The 16,125-nt window shown below is 54.3% G+C and overlaps 1 protein-coding gene across 4 annotated transcripts; it reads right to left on the bottom strand.

The window, feature by feature from the left end:
• On the bottom strand, positions 1-15,733 carry URM1 (ubiquitin related modifier 1). Of its 4 annotated transcripts, none has more exons than XM_090274812.1 (6): positions 15,649-15,733; positions 11,602-11,672; positions 3,141-3,222; positions 1,432-1,480; positions 982-1,083; positions 1-363 (listed from the first exon to the last, which is right to left on the bottom strand). In XM_090274812.1, exons 1-5 carry the CDS (start codon positions 15,681-15,683, stop codon positions 1,015-1,017), a joined length of 306 nt encoding a protein of 101 aa, XP_090130938.1. In that variant the 5' UTR covers positions 15,684-15,733; the 3' UTR covers positions 1-363; positions 982-1,014. The 4 variants fall into 4 exon arrangements, with proteins under 4 accessions (XP_090130938.1, XP_090130937.1, XP_090130941.1 ...); XM_090274811.1 differs by having other exon boundaries at positions 1,020-1,083; XM_090274815.1 differs by lacking the exons at positions 1-363; positions 982-1,083; positions 1,432-1,480 and adding an exon at positions 1,487-1,638.
• Between the last annotated feature and the right edge of the window lie 392 nt (positions 15,734-16,125).

The following is a 16,125-nucleotide window of genomic DNA, read 5'->3' as shown; positions in this document are numbered from 1 at the left end:
TAGTAAACAACCTAGTCTTTTATTTGCCCAAGGCCAGCTGTTGCAGGCACTGAGGCCCCGAGACTTCCAGAAGGGATGGAGGGAGGAGGGGTGAACCACCCTGCCTACCCAGGTGCTTGCTTGCCCCGATCCTGCTTCCTGCAGGAGGTAGGAAGGGAGAGCAAGTCTGCATTTGTGACATCAGTATCACCCCCATTTTCAGACACTAAAATGTATCAGTTATTGTTCAGGAGGAAACGGAGGCACACTGACCCCCCCTAGGCCTCTACCTGACAGTCCAAGGTTAAGCCTTCTCCTTCCTCTCCAGAATGAGCTGCAGGCAGCCTTTTCCTGGGGGAAGGTCTCAGGAGCCCATCTGGTGGCCTGTGGGGCGGGGGGAAGGCCAGCCAGGGTCAAGGGCTGGGGATGGGGGGAGCTGGAGGAGGGGTGTGGCTGGGAGAGCAGCTGCTGGGTGCGGGGGAGGGGGTCAGCACTGAATAGGGGACCCCAGCTGGGGTTCCATAATGATATCAATGGGGGACAGGCAGAGCCCTCTACTGTCCAGATGGGGAAACTGAGGTGGGGACTCCTCCAACATTTGAGAAAGGAGGAGGCCTCCCATCAGCTATTGAGGACCATTCATCTTTCCCATGAAGACACTGTGACCTGGAGCTGGGGTGCCATGTCAGTGGCCACTCAGTGTTCAGACTGAGACATAGCAATGGAAGACAGTGGGGTCACCTGGCCCCAGAGCCACCCCCTACTCTTGAAAACCCAGAGGGGCACCCTCCCCCACCTCAGCTGCTGGGAGGGAATGCTGGGCTCAGGCGCCTGCCTGCCTGCCTTCCCCTGCTCACGTGCCTGCTAAAGGCTTGTTTTAGCACCTGGCCTCTTTTCCCTGCCTGGAGGGAACTCAGGGGACAGAGCAGGGAAGAAAGCAGCCAAGGGGGACAGGGAGCTCTGGAAGCAGGGCCCAAGGGGATGTCTGATTGGTCTCCCCACCCTAAGAGGGGGCCCCAGCACAGAGAGGGGCCCTTAACCGCCGTGCAGAGTGGATATGAAGAGGACGCTGTCCTGGTCCTGAAGCTGGTAGTCCAGCTCGCCCTGGTCCAGAAGAGAAACGAGGAGATCATCAGGGCTATTTTTCCAGTTTCACCCCAAGTGTCAGGGGAGGGGTACACCTGGCTGCTTTGGGAAAGAGAATCTGCTAGAGAACCAGGTACCCTGTACTTTAACTTGCAAATGTCCAGGATGGAGGGCAGTTCACCACTTCCCCCAGCTACCCTTTTCTTCCTGTCTCGGGGCGGGAGATTTGAGGGGCCTCAGTATGGTGGTTAGAGTGGAACAGAGGATTCTTCAGTCACACCATTTAGGCCTCATGAAAAGCCCCAGACCTTCCTCCTAAAGCAGCAAGGGGAGGGGCTGGGGGAGGGGCGGCCCCGAGGTACTGACCAGCAGTTCCCAGTCGGCATCGTTAATCAGCACCAGGATTCCTGGCCGCCTGCGGGGAAGACGGTGATGAGTAGCAGGCAGTGAAGGGCAGGGGCAGTCAGTAGCCAGGGCAGAGTGGCTTAGGCATTGGGGCCGCAGGGGAGTGTGGTGGAAGCCTCTCTTCCGGAAGTTCTGGTTAAAGCTCTCCCAGGAAGCAGAGGTGACCAACTGAATGGAGAGGAAACCTGGTCTGACGGTCATGGTCTTGGGGCACCACCTCCCAGCGCTCAGGCAGGTCATTTTGTTTCTCTGAGCATCAGTATCCTCAGCTGAACACGGGCAAATTACAGCGCCCTCCCCACAGGCCTGTGCGAGGATGGACTGGGACGGCGGGCGAGGGGCTTGCTGGCTGGTCTGTGGTGGTGCCCACTGGCAGCAGCATGTTTTCCCAAGGGTCTGTCTCAGCTCTGCCGAGTCAGGGGGGCCAGCAGTGGCTCCGAGCAGCTAAAAGCCCCAGAGAAGCCCTGCCTGGTGGAAGGCAGGGAAGGTTCAATTCAGACTGGTGCCTTAGCCTGGCTCCTGCTGCCAGTGGCCCGGCGAGCACTGCTGTCCTTGGGGTGGCCTCCATGACTGCTGGACCATGACCTGAGCCAGAGACTGATGGCAGCCTGAGACCCCAGAACCTACTGGTGACCTCTGCTTCAGGGCAAATGAACAATTCCCACAAGTGCCCTGCCCACTGCTTTTACACATTAGGTTGGCCTTGTTGTAGAAGTAAAGTGACTTCTTGCACATGGAACCTGGCTTCTTGCCGAGGAGACTGAGCTGGGCCTAGGACAGGTAAAAGATGTGGGCTGAGGGTAGGGGTGTCTCCAATGAGCACGTGTGTGTGTGTGTGTGTGTGTGACACTCCCTGGAACCAGGACGTCTGCTGTCGAATATGGTATCTATTAGGCATATTTAAATTTAAATTACCATTAAATAAAACTGAATATTTAGTTCCTCGTTCACACTAGCCACATTTCCAGGGCTCAACAGCCTCATGTGCCCAGCAGCCACCATACTAGACAGCACAGATATCGAAGATTTCGTCGAGCACAAAAAGTTCTAGACTGTCAAGGAATGAAGGGGATCTTGGGCAGCAGCTTGTCTTTAGTACTTTTGCACAGAGAGCACAGCTGAAGCCCAGAGAAGTGAAGTGACTTGCCTAAGGTTCCACAGCTAGTGTGTGGCAACTAGAAGGAGGAATCTGAGTTTTCTGAAAAATATACCCGTCACCTGACCTGGGTGTTTAAAAAATTCCCAACAATCCAACGTGGTAACAAGAAAACAGAAAGCTCTTTCCTCAGAGGCCAGGGGATGATAACAGAGACAAGAGGACACGCAGAAGGTTGTGGCTGAACACTAAGATAGGGGCTCAGCCCTGGCTGCTGTGGCTCAGTGGATTGCACCAGTCTGTGAACCAGAGGGTCGCTGGTTCGATTCCCAGTCACGGCACCTGCCTGGGCTGTGGGCCAGGTCCCCAGTGGGGGCGTGTGAGAGGCAACCACACATTCATGTTTCTCTCCCTCTCTTTCTCTCTCCCTTCCTTCTCTCTAAAAATAAAGAATTAAATAAAATCTTAAAAAAAAAAAAAAGATAAGGGCTCAAACCTCATTCCCTCTGCCCACCCACCTCAGGGAAGGGAAGGGAAGGGAAGGGAAGGGAAAGGAAGGGAAGAAGGGACTCACACGCTGTCTCCCTGGATGAACAGCTCTGGCCGCTCTTTAAGCAAATTCTTCTTGATCCAGACAAGGAGGTTACGGACGTCCCCTGGAGAGGAAGGCACAGAACAAACTGCTGTGAAACCCCAATTATTCCTGACCCCCACAGCCCTCCCTGCACCAGAAGGAAGTGAGCATGGGGTTCAGAGGGCCTCTTTCACACCAAGCTGTCATGGCCCCTGAACTTGTGGACTCCAAGGTGAGGAAGTAGGTTAGCAGAGGTCAGTGACCTGCCAGGAAGGTCTTCAGAGAATGCATCACCTAGCACTACTGAAGGCTTGGAAAGACAAAAGGGACTCAAAGCAGGTAGCAGGAGGCACTGTCATGTCTGAAGGGGTTGGGCGACAGACCCCCATTCCCAGGTCCTGGGAGGCGGTCTGAAACTGCCACAGATAGGCTTCTGAGAGGCTCCTGAAGAGTCCCATCCACCTTTACCTCTCTAGCCAGTCCCAGAGCGGGAGGATTCCACTTTGCTCTTGGAGGGGTCTGAATATATTTTCCCTTTGTGAGGGAAGAAAAACAATTGCTGAGCTGATAACATCAGTTAATTTCCTCCAACAGAGGGAAAGCAGGATCCTTCGCCAGCCACAGAGCTGACAAATCACTGCCCATGACACCCCGTTCACAGAGCCCTCCCCCACACCGGGGCAAGAGGTTCAGCGTGAAAAGGGCCTCTCCCGCTCCCCTGGACACTGATGTCGGCCACTTTGTGGTTGTGGGACAGCCACCAAGCTCTTTGCACATCACATGGAAGCTTGGGGCCACCTGTCCCCAGGGTCACCTCTCCTTTCCCAGGAGCAGGTTCCCAGGCCACAGCACACTGAAACCTGGCTCTACCAATTACTCAAAGGCCAGGGCTCTCCACCACTGCCCCTCAAACAGACTCTGCTGAGGCTGTAGGAGTTCCTTCTCTCCCGGAGCTGACTTGAGGACTAGTCCCCGAGAAGCCAGTAGGGAGCTTGGGACTAGCCGCTCCCATCCCAAGTCAACGTCTCAGGCTAAGCTGGAGAAGGGCCCAGGCAGTGCCTTGTTTCTCCGTCTAGAGCCAGAGCCCTGGCAGTAGGCGAGGGAAAGGCTGCTTGGGCAAGGCCAGCATTTGTCTCTCCCAGCCCAGGCCCAGCAGCATGCCACACACAGCACCAGCCTTAGACAGGGCTGTAAGACACTCCCAATGGGCTGCACACCACCCTCTTGTAAGGCAGGCAGGCTGCACCCTGGAGAGACTGGCTCGCTCTGCTCAATGGCAACTTCCCTGGATCAGATGCCAGGAGAGCACGGGGCCACAGGCAAAGTGTCTGGGCTGAGACGGTCACCTTTCGACATTAATTCCGACTTTTAAACAGAGCAGACTGACGTCCTCACAGCCCCTGGAGTGGCCAGGGCACAGGGAGTGCCGCCTCCAAGGGGCTGAGGTCCATGGGGACTCCACGCTGCGCTCCCCTCGAGGCCTAGGCTTCAGAGGGCTCCCCTTGGCCTCCATCTTGGCACTGTCTGGTGGGCCGCCAGCCCATACATCTTGTGGCCGCTCGATAGAGCCGCCGGAGTCTGACACATCCATCAGCCAGCTCTGGCGGGCAGCGTTCCGCCTGTATGTGCAGAGGCACTGAGAGGGACCAGGCAGCGCCTGGCCTGAGGGCCACCAGCTGCACCTCCGCAGCCCTGGCCATCCGGTACAGAACCAGACCCAGCTGTGTTAAAGGAGGGGGCTTCTAGTCCACTCTGGATAGGCTGGGGGGTGGGGTGGGGTGGCTAGTGGTCATGTTGGGGTCATCAGAGTGACGGCACCATCACGGAGCCCCAGAGGGGCGGGCTTGGGGGAGTCTGCTGCCGGTGCTGGCTCATTTATCATGATGCCCCTTTGCTGAGGTCACTCCCTCCCTCCTCTGCACCCCTGGGCCTGCCCACATTCTTGATAACCTGTTACCATGGTGAGGCCACCACATCACCATCCTTATTGTTCCCCCATGCCTGGACTTGGGGGTGGGAGGCGATGGGACTCATGGCAGGCTGCAAGGGCTACTAGGCCTGGCCTGAAACACACCCCCAGGGACATCTTGCTAGGCTTGCTGAGGCCCAGACAATATGCAAATGGCCTCCAAGCCAGATGGTCGGCTTCCAAAGGCACCCAGGGGAGGAGGAAGGGTTAAGCAGAGTCAGGGGCTGGTGGCTTCAGGATGGCTCTGGGGAACCTCACTTTCACCTTGCCTGTGTCCTCCTGCCTTCCCACTGCTACAGAGGGTGGTTTTCCTCCTGGGATCCCATGCAATCATTCATACGCTAAATATTTACTGAGCAACTACTATGTGCCAGGTGTTAGGGAGGCAACGGTGTGCAAGAGAGACGCAGAGCCTGCCCTTGTGGAGCCGACAGGCCGGGCATCACTTAATTAGTTGTGATAAACGTTATTTCCTTTGTGTAGGGTTGGAAAAAGCTTTTCTGAGGATGTCAACATTGAAATTGAGCCCTGAAGGGTAAGTAGGGTAGGATGGGGGAGCATTCTGGGCAGAAGGAAGAACATATGGGAAGACCTAAGGCAGGAAGGAATTGGCAGGTTCAAGGTCACAGAACAGAGAAGGCAAGATTGGCATGAGCAATAGCCGGAGGCCACACCCTATAGGGTATGTGTGGGCGTTGAGAAGGGGCCTGCTCTGGAGGAGATGTCACCCCCCACCGTACCCCATGGACCCCGGGGGTGTTCACCAACTCTGTGCTCCAAGGGCCCAGAACCCACACTGCCCAGGGCTGCGCTCCACGTGTCTCTGCCTTGACGCAAGAGCGTCAGGCTCAAATGTACAGCGTCACCCAGTGCTGGAGTGTGTTCGGAGGACCCAGCACGGCCACAGCACACAGCACAGAACGTCATGGGCAGCACCTCGATGCCACCACTTCCTAGTCACAGGGCCTTGGGTAAGACCCCCCATGAGCCTCAGCTTCAAACGTCAGGCCCAGGTGCAGCTCACGGGCTGGAAAGCTACACAATGGAAATGGCAAGAATGTCTCACAGGGCCGCTGCGAGGATGAGTAAGATGATTCATACGAAGCTCTGGGCGCTGTGCCTGGCCTATCGGTGCTGTAAGTCTTCCATGATTCAGAAGAAGAACCAGGGCTTCTTGCCCTCTCTGGATGTCCTGAGCTTCCACACACTCTGCCCGAGGGCCTGGTACCCTGGGGACACGCTCAGACCGCTTTGGAGAGTGGGGTACTGTCAGTCAACCCTTAATCAGACAATGCTGGGGCTGGCTGGGGCTCCTTGTGGCATTCACCACCTTCCCCTCAGAAGCTGGAGAGGGGCTGGGAGAGGAGTGAGGGGCCCCAGACACCGGCCTGCCTTCCTTCCTTCATTACATTTGTGAGTTTATTTGAGCCACACTGATGACGTATGCCCGGGAGCAGAATCTCACACCCTCCTCTTCCCTCCATTTTAGATGTTCAGACCCTTAAGGTGCTGCCAAGACACCCAGCTGGAGGAATCACATTCTGAGGCCAGACTGCCCATGGGCACGCACCCCAGAGGAGGGAGAGCAGCGCCCTAATGCAACATGCCCGGAGCAGGAAGCCTTGGGACCTGGCATGCCCACCTGGGGAAAAGCAAGCAGTGGGACCTGCTTGCCACTCTGTGGCGGAGTGGTTAAGGGTGCGGTTTCTGGAGCCGGGAACTGTACACTAGGTGGCCTTGGGTAGGATGGCACCTCACCTCCCTAAAGTCTCAGTGTCATCCTCTGACAAATGGGGACACCACCCCAACCACCAAAGAGCTGCTGTGAGGATTCAGGCACAACGCCAGCAGCAGGCCCACCCGGCACAGCAGCAAACACACAGGAAAAATGTACATTTGCCCAGTGGCCTAGGACCCCTTATCCTCTGGGCTGCCAGGACCTAAAGCTGCTGGCGACGGGGCACCATGCATGCCCCTTAGAACCTAGAAAGTCTCCCACCAGAATCCCTCCCCCAGTGGACTTGCCCTTGACTCATGTGTCAAGATCCAGCCGGGGAACACTGGCTGCCCACTGTGGCAGGGGCCCCCAGCAACGTCCATCCTGGTTTCCCAGGCTGAAAGAACAGTCCTGGCTGCAGCAGACCCTGATCCAGACTCTCTTTGAACGCTCCAGGGAGAGCTCTTCTCTCAACCAGAAATCTATCTTCCTGTCACTCCCACCGAGCCAGGTTATTCCGCGGGGACCAGGCCAACAAACATGGCCCCTCTTCCCCATGCCCGCCCTGCAGATTTGGGAGAGACGGATCCCGGATCCCCTGAGTCTTCTCTTCCATAGGTTAAACCACTCTGGTCCCCACCAAGTCTACTGGGCTCCAAGACAAGGCTCTTCTGGGAGCCCACCCCAGGCCTTAGTTGAAAGGGAGAAGAAAGAGCTGGGATGGGGGGAGTAAGAGAGAAGAGAGGGTAGAGGGAACATCAGAGAGGCCATTTACAAGTGAATGGAGGTAAGAATGGAGCAGTTTGTGGGCTAAACTGGCCTCAGAAGGAGGTTTACAGATGTGCGAAGGGACGCTCCTCATTGTTTAATTAAGCAGAAAGTGGATCTTTTCAAAAGCAATTTTGCACAGGGACCGGGAGGGGTGGGGGGGAGTGGAGGGCCGTGGGGAGGGGATCAGCAAACAGGCCCCGGAGCAAAGAAAGGAACAGCTGGCCCCAGAGAAGCTGTGAAATGCATGCTAAGCAGTTTAAAGCGCCCGGGAGCTCCCTCCAGCCCTTGCCCTCCCCTGTCAGCCACCCTTTAATACAATGGCAGGGCAGAGGAAGAGGGGCAGGCAACGGTGAGGCAGACATGTCTCCTCCTGGGGGCCAGGGCAGGTAATGCCCCTCCTGGGGCAGTCTGTCCCACGAAGTTCTGGGCTTGCTCCAGGCCACTGACCATGCATGGGCTGGAAGCCTGGAGATGAAGGGGTCCTTGAAGCATAAACACAAATGCCGGCCTGCAGCGGCCACAATGCCCAAAGCTGGTGGGTGCCTCCCAGCCCCAGACAACAAGGACATGGCCTGCTCTGTGAAAATGGCTATTAAGATGTCCCCCTACAGGCACAACTTGTCCCTGGATCAGCACACCCTGCTTCCCAGAACTGTATACTTGATCTGAAAGCAACGTTTCAGGAGGGTAGATGTCAAATAGATAACCAGCTCAGCGAGATGAAATCTAGCACAACCTCCCATTTTACAGATGGGAAAACAGATGCTCATGAAAAGAAGGGACTGGCTATTGTGCACGGCCAGGACTCCGCTCTTGCAGCCTTGCCCCCTTTGACCTTGCCCATCTTCTTTTCCCAAATTGCCTGGGCTGGAAGCTCTCCCCTGGCCCAAGACCCAGGGCCCTGGAGTTCCCTTGTTTGTCAGACTTGTCACAACCCACAATCTTACGGCTGCTATTTTCTCTGCTGGAGTCTCCAGAACCTACTTGGCCAAGTGGCAGCCCCCGGGCTGGGAAGGCTGCCAGGCAACAGATCTGGGCACGGGCTTGGGGGAAGAGTAAGACTCTCCCAGTGGCAACTGTTGGGCTCCCGTGTGCCAGGGTGAAGCCCGACAGCTGCCAAGCAGCTCGGCGGTTGTGATGTGACCCAAGCCTCTGGGCACAGCAGAGCAAATATGGGGACCAGAGGCAGAATCACAGCCAAGTGCCCGAAGACTGAGCAAAAGGCCATTTCAGCTTTCCTCCCCTCCTTCCTTTCCTTTCATCCCAGAGAGGGTAGGTAGGACCCCGCCTGCCCGGTAAGCAGCGGATGGAGGGTGGGGTGCCACAAACCTGGTCAGCCCACCTTCCCTACCTGAGTGACTCTGGGCAGGTCACTCCCTTCTCTCTCTCTCAGGTGTGTTTCCTTGATGATACAGCTACCTACTGGGGTCATTATGAAAATCAAAGTAAGTAGCTTTTGAAAGCAGGAATATAAATGAATAAAAGTGCATAACCTGGGTAGTACACTGCAAGTGTGAGCTGTTTAATGATTCAGGGAACCTCTGAGGATAAATGATGAAGGGTTAGTGGCACCATGCAAGGACTTCGGAGCCCCTGAAATCTGGTTCTGAACCCTAGCTCTGCCATTTAAATAACTATGATTTGGAGTAAGGCCCCTGACCCCTGTGTTTGGATTTCCACTTTTTAAAATGGACCGACAGCTACCGCCTAGGAATTTAGTGCACAGCCAGTTGGGGCACTGCCTACCATGCCAAACGGCCTGTGTCCCTTATGACGCTGGGCTTTTCAGTTCCTTGACAGTGAGTGATATCTCCTTTGCTTGAAGCAGGCCCCAGGAACCTCTGTTGCCCCTCGGATTTACTGGGCTGGCTCCTTCTCATCCTTCAAGACTTAGCCTCCAGGTCGCCTCTGACCACCTATTGTCTAATTCAGAGCACCCTTTTGTTCTCATGCGGTGATGACCGCTTGTACAGTTACACACGCGTGTGTACACGTGTGATCACTTACTGCCTGGCTTAACTGCCATTACACGGTAGGTTCCATTAAGGCAAGAACCATTCTTGTTTCACGCAGCACTAAATACCCAGCAACTAGCACAGGGCCTGGCACAAAGGAGGCACTCAAAAAACAAGTGCCAAGTACAGGAAAGAATGAAGTACTAACTCCCATATCTAGCATTTGATGAGCACTCAGCCAATGAATGAGTGAAAAGGGCTGGAATTATTAAACCTGAGGATGTTCATGCTATGCAAATGCAGGGGGAGGTAAGTCATAATCTGTGATATTTTAATCACTTTCCAGTCAGGTCTTTAAGGCTGAATCCTTTTTCTTCTTTTTTTTTTTTTTTGAAGTTTAAAAAAAAAATCCTCACCAGAGGACATTTTTTTTTCATTGTTTTTAGAGAGAGGGAGGAAGAGAAACATTGATGTGAGAGAAAAACATCGACGGGTTGCCTCCCGTACATGCCTGGGCCGGGGGCTCACCCCCCAGCCCCCACCAGGACGAGGGATCAAACCTGCAACCTAGGTATGTGCCCTGACCAGGAATCGAACCCACAACCTTTTGGTTATGAGACAACTCTCCAACCAGCTGCGCTACACTGGTCAGGGTAAGGCTGAATGTTTGAGGTTTCTTCTGAGGACCCCAGTTTACTTCCAAGGCTGCACTCACCTCTACCACCCCGGCTCTTACCCCACCAAAGACACTCAATCCCACAGTCCTGAGATTTACAACATGTAACCCCGGTCTCATGCCCACCACCAGCTGCAGTGAGCAGTGCCCTGCTCCTTGGTGAGTACGCCCCAGCCACTGCATGTGACACACAGACCTGCCCTGTGCCACTGCTCTCCGACGTGAGGGAGGGTTGGAGACCACCTTGGCAGCCAGCGAATTTGGGCAATAATCGGGTGATTCCTGGCAGATGCTTCTCTAGTTCCAGAAGAACTGTCTGGCCTCACTGACCATTATCTATGGCCTGCACCCAGGAACCTCATTCCCCAGCCTCTTCTCCCCGCTGCAGCTCAGCCCGCAGCAGGTTGGGCTCTCAGTCCCGAGGGTCCTGAGCATTCTTCTCTGACTAGGACCCCCTGCTGGGAACATGGTGCACCGCCAGCTGTGACCCCAGCCCACTTCTACACTGCACTGGTATTTACCCAGCTGGAACTCTTCTAGCCCCCAGTTTGATGGCAGGGACTGGCTCTCATTCATGGCTGTCTCCCCAGTGCCTGGTACATGGTCTGCCACACAGGAAGTGCTCAGTATAAGTTTGCTAAACAAAGATAAACAAGTATTTGAATGGACAAATGAGAAAAGCCCACTGTCTCCCTTAGTCAACCTCCCCCCTCCAACCTCCTTTTTGGCTGGGTATTTTCTTTTCTTCTTTTCTTTTTTTTTTTTAAAGATTTTATTTACTTATTTTTAGAGAGAGGGGAAGGGAGGGAGAAAGAGAGAGAAACATCAGTGTGTGGTTGCCTCTCACACGCCCCCAACTGGGGACCTGGCCCACAGCCTGACTGGGAATCGAACCAGCAACCCTTTGGTTTGCAGGCTGATGCTCAATCCACTGAGCCACAATGGCTGGATATTTTCTTCTCAACTAAAGACTCTTTACTATAACATGAGCCCCTCCGCATTGTTCCATGCTCAGTGAAGGGTACCACCTACACAGGAACATCTCCCTGCTGCCATCTGATAATAATGAAGATGATCTTTTTAGCAACCCCGTTAAAGCTAAGAGAGGTGAGATCACTGGCCTAAGGTTCTAAGGGGATTCACACTTAAGTCTGTCTGAATACAGAACCCACATTCACAAAGACTAAGGTTTGCCACCACCCTCCTGCCAAGCAGGCAGGTCCCAGAGACGATTGGGGAAGGACGCTCTGGCAATCTCTCTTCCTCCCTCTGGCCAGGGAAACCCCACCCATCCCCACTTGACCAGGGTTGAGTGAGCCCTGTAGATTCCTGTCAGCGTAGCCCAGGGAGGGGGTCAGACAACCCATACTCACAGGGCTCCTCCTGTCCAGGCAAGGTGATCTGGTGTTTCTTTACCCCGTCGAACAGGAGCTCCGCGCCACCTCTGCAAAGGAGGGCCAGAGAAAGACAGCCAGGTAAGCTCCTGCAAACACCTGGCTGACACTGAAAACTGAAGAGGGGGCTGGCAAAAGAAGTCCAAGAGATGGTGAAAGCCAAGATTTAGGAACATCTTGGGTACCAGTGACTGATTCTCCCATGTGACTCTCTGGTGTGATAAAGAGGATATAAATCATTTTCCCTAATAATCGAGTATCCAAACTTGTAGACTCTTGTTTTCAATCCTCTGCTTTCTCAAGAGGCAGCTTAGCATACAGGTTCAGATTTGGTGCTGATGGCCTCGAGACGGAGACCAGCCTCTGCCTCTGCCTGACACCTAGACCTTGGGCATGTGACTCCATGTTCTCGAGTCTTAGTCTTTCCATCTACAAAAATGTCAAGAAGCCACCATGAGGAAAGTTGGAGGCCCTGTATGTGTTGAGAGGTTTCTTCTGGTCAGGTGAGGGTTTGAAATGGACCTGCTTGTGCCAACCACTGCTGGTCTGCTGGGCACACCACAGTGCTGAGGGGTAAGAGGCTCCGCCATGCTTAGCAATTTACAAGGCCATTCTTCATCTCATTTCTTCCTCAGGACATCCCGGGGAAGGTGGGAGGGAAGCAGACATTATTAACTCCATCCGATGGAGTAGCAGACACTTGAAGAGGCTAAGTGACTTGTCTCAGGTCACAGAGGCAGTGGCTGAGCTAGGCTTTGAATTCTGACTGGTTTCTGCTCAGCCCCAGCAGCCTTGGCAGAAAAGGAACCAAGACTCCCCAAAGGTCAGAGAGCCCCTTGAGGGCAGAGCTTGGTTCGCTCTGTGGGCCAGCACCTGGACCAGGGGACGCTGCTCCAGCACAGATGCTCGGAGCCAAGTCCAGAAGCCAGGGCTTCCGACGCAGACGCCAGGACTCTCACTGCTCACACTGCTCCTCCCTCCTGGGCTCCTGGTTCCATCTCCCACCTCGCGTGGACCTTAACTGAGGAGGCCTGAACAGCCCTTTGACGGGTGCGAGGCCTCCCACCCCACAACCCTTTCCCAAGTTCAGAGAACAGAGATGCCCTGAGACAGTCCACTGGGAGGCAAAGGCAAGGCAAGCATTGTCATGGGGGAAACATGGGGCGACTGTCATCCAAACAAGGTCATGCTTTGTTGACGCAGAAATGTGGAGGGGGAGAGGAGGCCCATCTGTGGCCGCACGCAGGGCCATTTCAGCTGCAAGCCTGCACAGAGCCTCCATTTATCCCCTTTCAAGAGCCTCCTTCTCTCCTGGGTGGAGGTTGGCACATGCAGCAGCTGGGGTGGGGGAGGGCCACAGGCAAGGGGCTCAGGAATTGGGGGTCAGAGAAAAGGGGAGGGAGCTGGAGGCACTGGGACCCAGGCAAACAACCAAGAACGGCCAAACCTGGTGGTGCCAGGCACAGAGGCTGGGACTGTTGTTCCCTTTACAATCAGATGATGGGAGGACTGGGGAGTGACCTGGCTCAGGGAGTGGCCTGTCACTGCTGGGTCATTAGCACCCCCAGAGAGGGGTTTCTGCTGTCACCACATCTGGAGAGAAGCAAGGTGTACGCCCAGCATCTGGAGTGATGCAGGGAGGCAGGCAAGGGGCCTGTTTTGGCCCCAGAAGAGAACCAAAGCCGGACTCTTCAATGTCTGACAGGGTTTGCTCTTCAAAGTCAACTAAAGAATTACATCTTAAAGACGCCTCATCTTACTTCAACTCTCCATTTCTTGGTGGGAGTTTTTCTTGGTACCAGTGACTGGTATAGACATTCCCAAAACTGCCTTCACTTTTTGTAGTTTATCACCTTCTATTTTTAAACTTTTGTTGATTTATTTCCTCTCTACCTGTTGGAAGGTAAGCTCTGCCTGAGTCATGGCCCAGCACACAGTAGGCACCCAATTGCCATGAGTGAAAATGCCCATTTCTCCCACTTCAATGGCACTCCGTCCCTTTGCCAATACCTCCCAGACTCAGGAAGGAGGAAAAGGGAAAAGGAGGAAAGGATCTCACACCTGCACCACAGGGACAAAACACACTGTACTACATACTTTGAACCCTGTGTGCCCTGAGAAAGTGCTCTGCTAAGGACAGTTCATGAGGCAAGACAAAGGAAGGCAGAAGTGGTCACTGATTAAGAGTAACAAAGGTGTTCAGGGGTCTTCTGAAGAAGCTGGTGGGGCTGGGAGGCCATCTGCTCTGGGGAAAGAGGCCAAGTCCTCACCTCAACCCTTCAAGGATCAGGGGACAAAGGGCAGAGAATAACGGGCAAGGCAGCTTCTTTGCAAATCTGTTCAGGTTCAGAATGAAGGGTGAAGGGAGTCTTCTAAGAGACACAGGAAATGAAAGAAATCGCGTGGAGAAAAGGACAAGGAGAGAAGGAATCTGGGTTTGGCACGCCTCTTGGGCATTCTTGCTTCCTGAGAAGCCGTGACTCCCATGGAACCCAGTGGTGGTGGGTGTGGAGGAGTGTTGCCCTGCCTTGCTGGAGCCCACTGTTGCCCTTGGGGGGTAAGGGAGCCTGAGGCTAGAGGTGGTCTGGGAAGAAAAGGGGTAATTAAGCTTGTCTGTAGCTCTGGAGGGCAGGGAATTTATCTTCCTCACATGAATCCCGTACTGCTGCCAGACAGAAGACATTTCTGGAGAACAAAATACCGCGTCTGACTCAGTGAGCCTGAAAAGTAAGTTGGCTGTAGATAAACCTTAACACTGGCAGCGAGCAGCTTTTCCATTTTCAGCTCTGCTGGGGCCTGTCGCAGCAGTAGGGATCCTCCTAGAACCTCCAGACTATAGGGGGGCCATAGCTGGGTCAAGGGTCAGTGAAGCAAAATCATCAGGAGGCCAAACCAGTATGGTTCTAATTAAAATCAATTAAAATGCACTTAATATTCATGAGCCTACCCCCTTCCAAGGGACAGAAACGCTGAACACTGGGGAACGTGGACAGAGTTCTATTTATCTTTGTATCCTCAGTGCCTGGCTCAGTGCCTGGCACATGGTAGGCACTTAATAAATGACTGGTGAATAAACTACCCAATGAAGGGGAAGCATAAAAGAAACTGGGAGCATCCAATGTAAGAAAAGGCATTTAGGGACAGAGGTTTTAGAGTTCCCGTTCCAGACTTCTCCTTCCACATAAGCCTTGGCTGGTTTATCTTCACACACACACACACACACACACACACATATTCCTAAGAGACTCTGGTCTCTTAGGATCTTAGTTTCTTTTCCTTCTAAGCTCTGTAGTTTCTCTCGGCTCCAAAATCATATGTAGGCGAAGAAAATGGTGGCTTGAGGAGACATTCTCCCTGATCTTGTGTTTCTGCAGTTATTGGTACGTGTGCCTCAATTCCTGCACCTTTCATCTGTGCACCCTGTATTTCAGGGTGAGTCCCCTTCACTGTGCTATCTTATCCCTGTAACTCCTCGACTGCAGAAGGCATTCAGCAAATTCACTGAGGTCCCCAAAGGGGCTCACGTCTGTTTAACACCCCCGAATCTTGCGAAGGAGAAGGAAGGAGTCTTGTCTTGACCACACATTCCACGAAAAACAAGGCTTCAAGAACCTTGTAAGGAGACTTGCTGCCAGAAGGAAAGAATGAAGGAGGTGAAGGGTGGTCCTTCTCGATTCTAGGAGCTCAGGTCCCTGACACTCGGGCCTGGTCCAGAACGGGACTGGCAAAGGCGGCAGGGAGGCCGCCTGGTAACCAGCACGCCTTTTTGAGTCCGGCACCGCACGGGGCACCGAGGAGTGCCCAGACAGCACTTTCACACCCGGCTGTGCGCCTCTATTCTCGGACATACGGCCTCGTCGTCAAAGAAGACCAAGCCACTCAGACCGTCCGAGGCGAATGGCGTAGCTCAAAGGAGGAGCCGGAAGCCTCGGAGATTCGGTCATGACAGACCCCAAGGCAGAGGGAGAGGAGTTCCGGGCCCGAAGACTTCAATCCATCCCCACGGTGCCCCCAACTCTGACTCACCCGAACTCCACCTCCACTGACAAGGGCGCTGCCATGTTGAGGAAGCGAAGCTCGCAGGAAACTCCCCTAAACTTCCGGCGCTGCCGCCCCACTTCCGGTCACCGCAGACGGAAGGGGCGGAGCCGTCCTGCTCATCTACTGGAGACAGGCGCGCGGTGGGTGTCCGAGGGGGGAAGGTCGCGCGCGCTGTGCGGGCTGTGTTACGGGGGGCATTTGGAGTTGTTCCCCGCTCTTTTAGGGACGGGGCTCAGACCACCAGGATGGGCGGTAACCTGTGCGAGTGACTGCGAGCCACTTTACTATTTATCTCTTGACTAGTTACAAACTCTTTCAGACCGCACACCGCTGAGGCGAGCCCTTCCATCCCTCTGAATAAATGACCTCCATATCTTTATTTCCAGCTCAGAAGTCTGTCTTCTGAACTATCGACTCACTATCCAGCCACTTCCTTCGCTGTCGACTGCGATTTAACTCATT

The sequence above is a fragment of the Furipterus horrens genome, unplaced genomic scaffold, assembly GCF_987537825.1.
Source record: "Furipterus horrens unplaced genomic scaffold, mFurHor1.1.pri manual_scaffold_4, whole genome shotgun sequence".
In the NCBI taxonomy this organism is placed as follows: domain Eukaryota; kingdom Metazoa; phylum Chordata; class Mammalia; order Chiroptera; family Furipteridae; genus Furipterus; species Furipterus horrens.
Note: the sequence above shows the minus strand (reverse complement) of the source record. Positions and strands in the feature narration are given on the sequence as shown.

Bases quoted from the DNA above. Each gene is read 5' to 3' on its own strand.
- URM1 (XM_090274811.1), bottom strand. From the start codon at position 15,683: ATGGCAGCGCCCTTGTCAGTGGAGGTGGAGTTCGG. The intron at 3,223-11,601 runs GTGAGTATGGGT...CTTCCTCTCCAG, and splicing joins GCCTGGACAGGAGGAGCCCT to GGGACGTCCGTAACCTCCTT. The intron at 1,481-3,140 runs GTGAGTCCCTTC...TCTTCCCCGCAG, and splicing joins TTCATCCAGGGAGACAGCGT to GCGGCCAGGAATCCTGGTGC.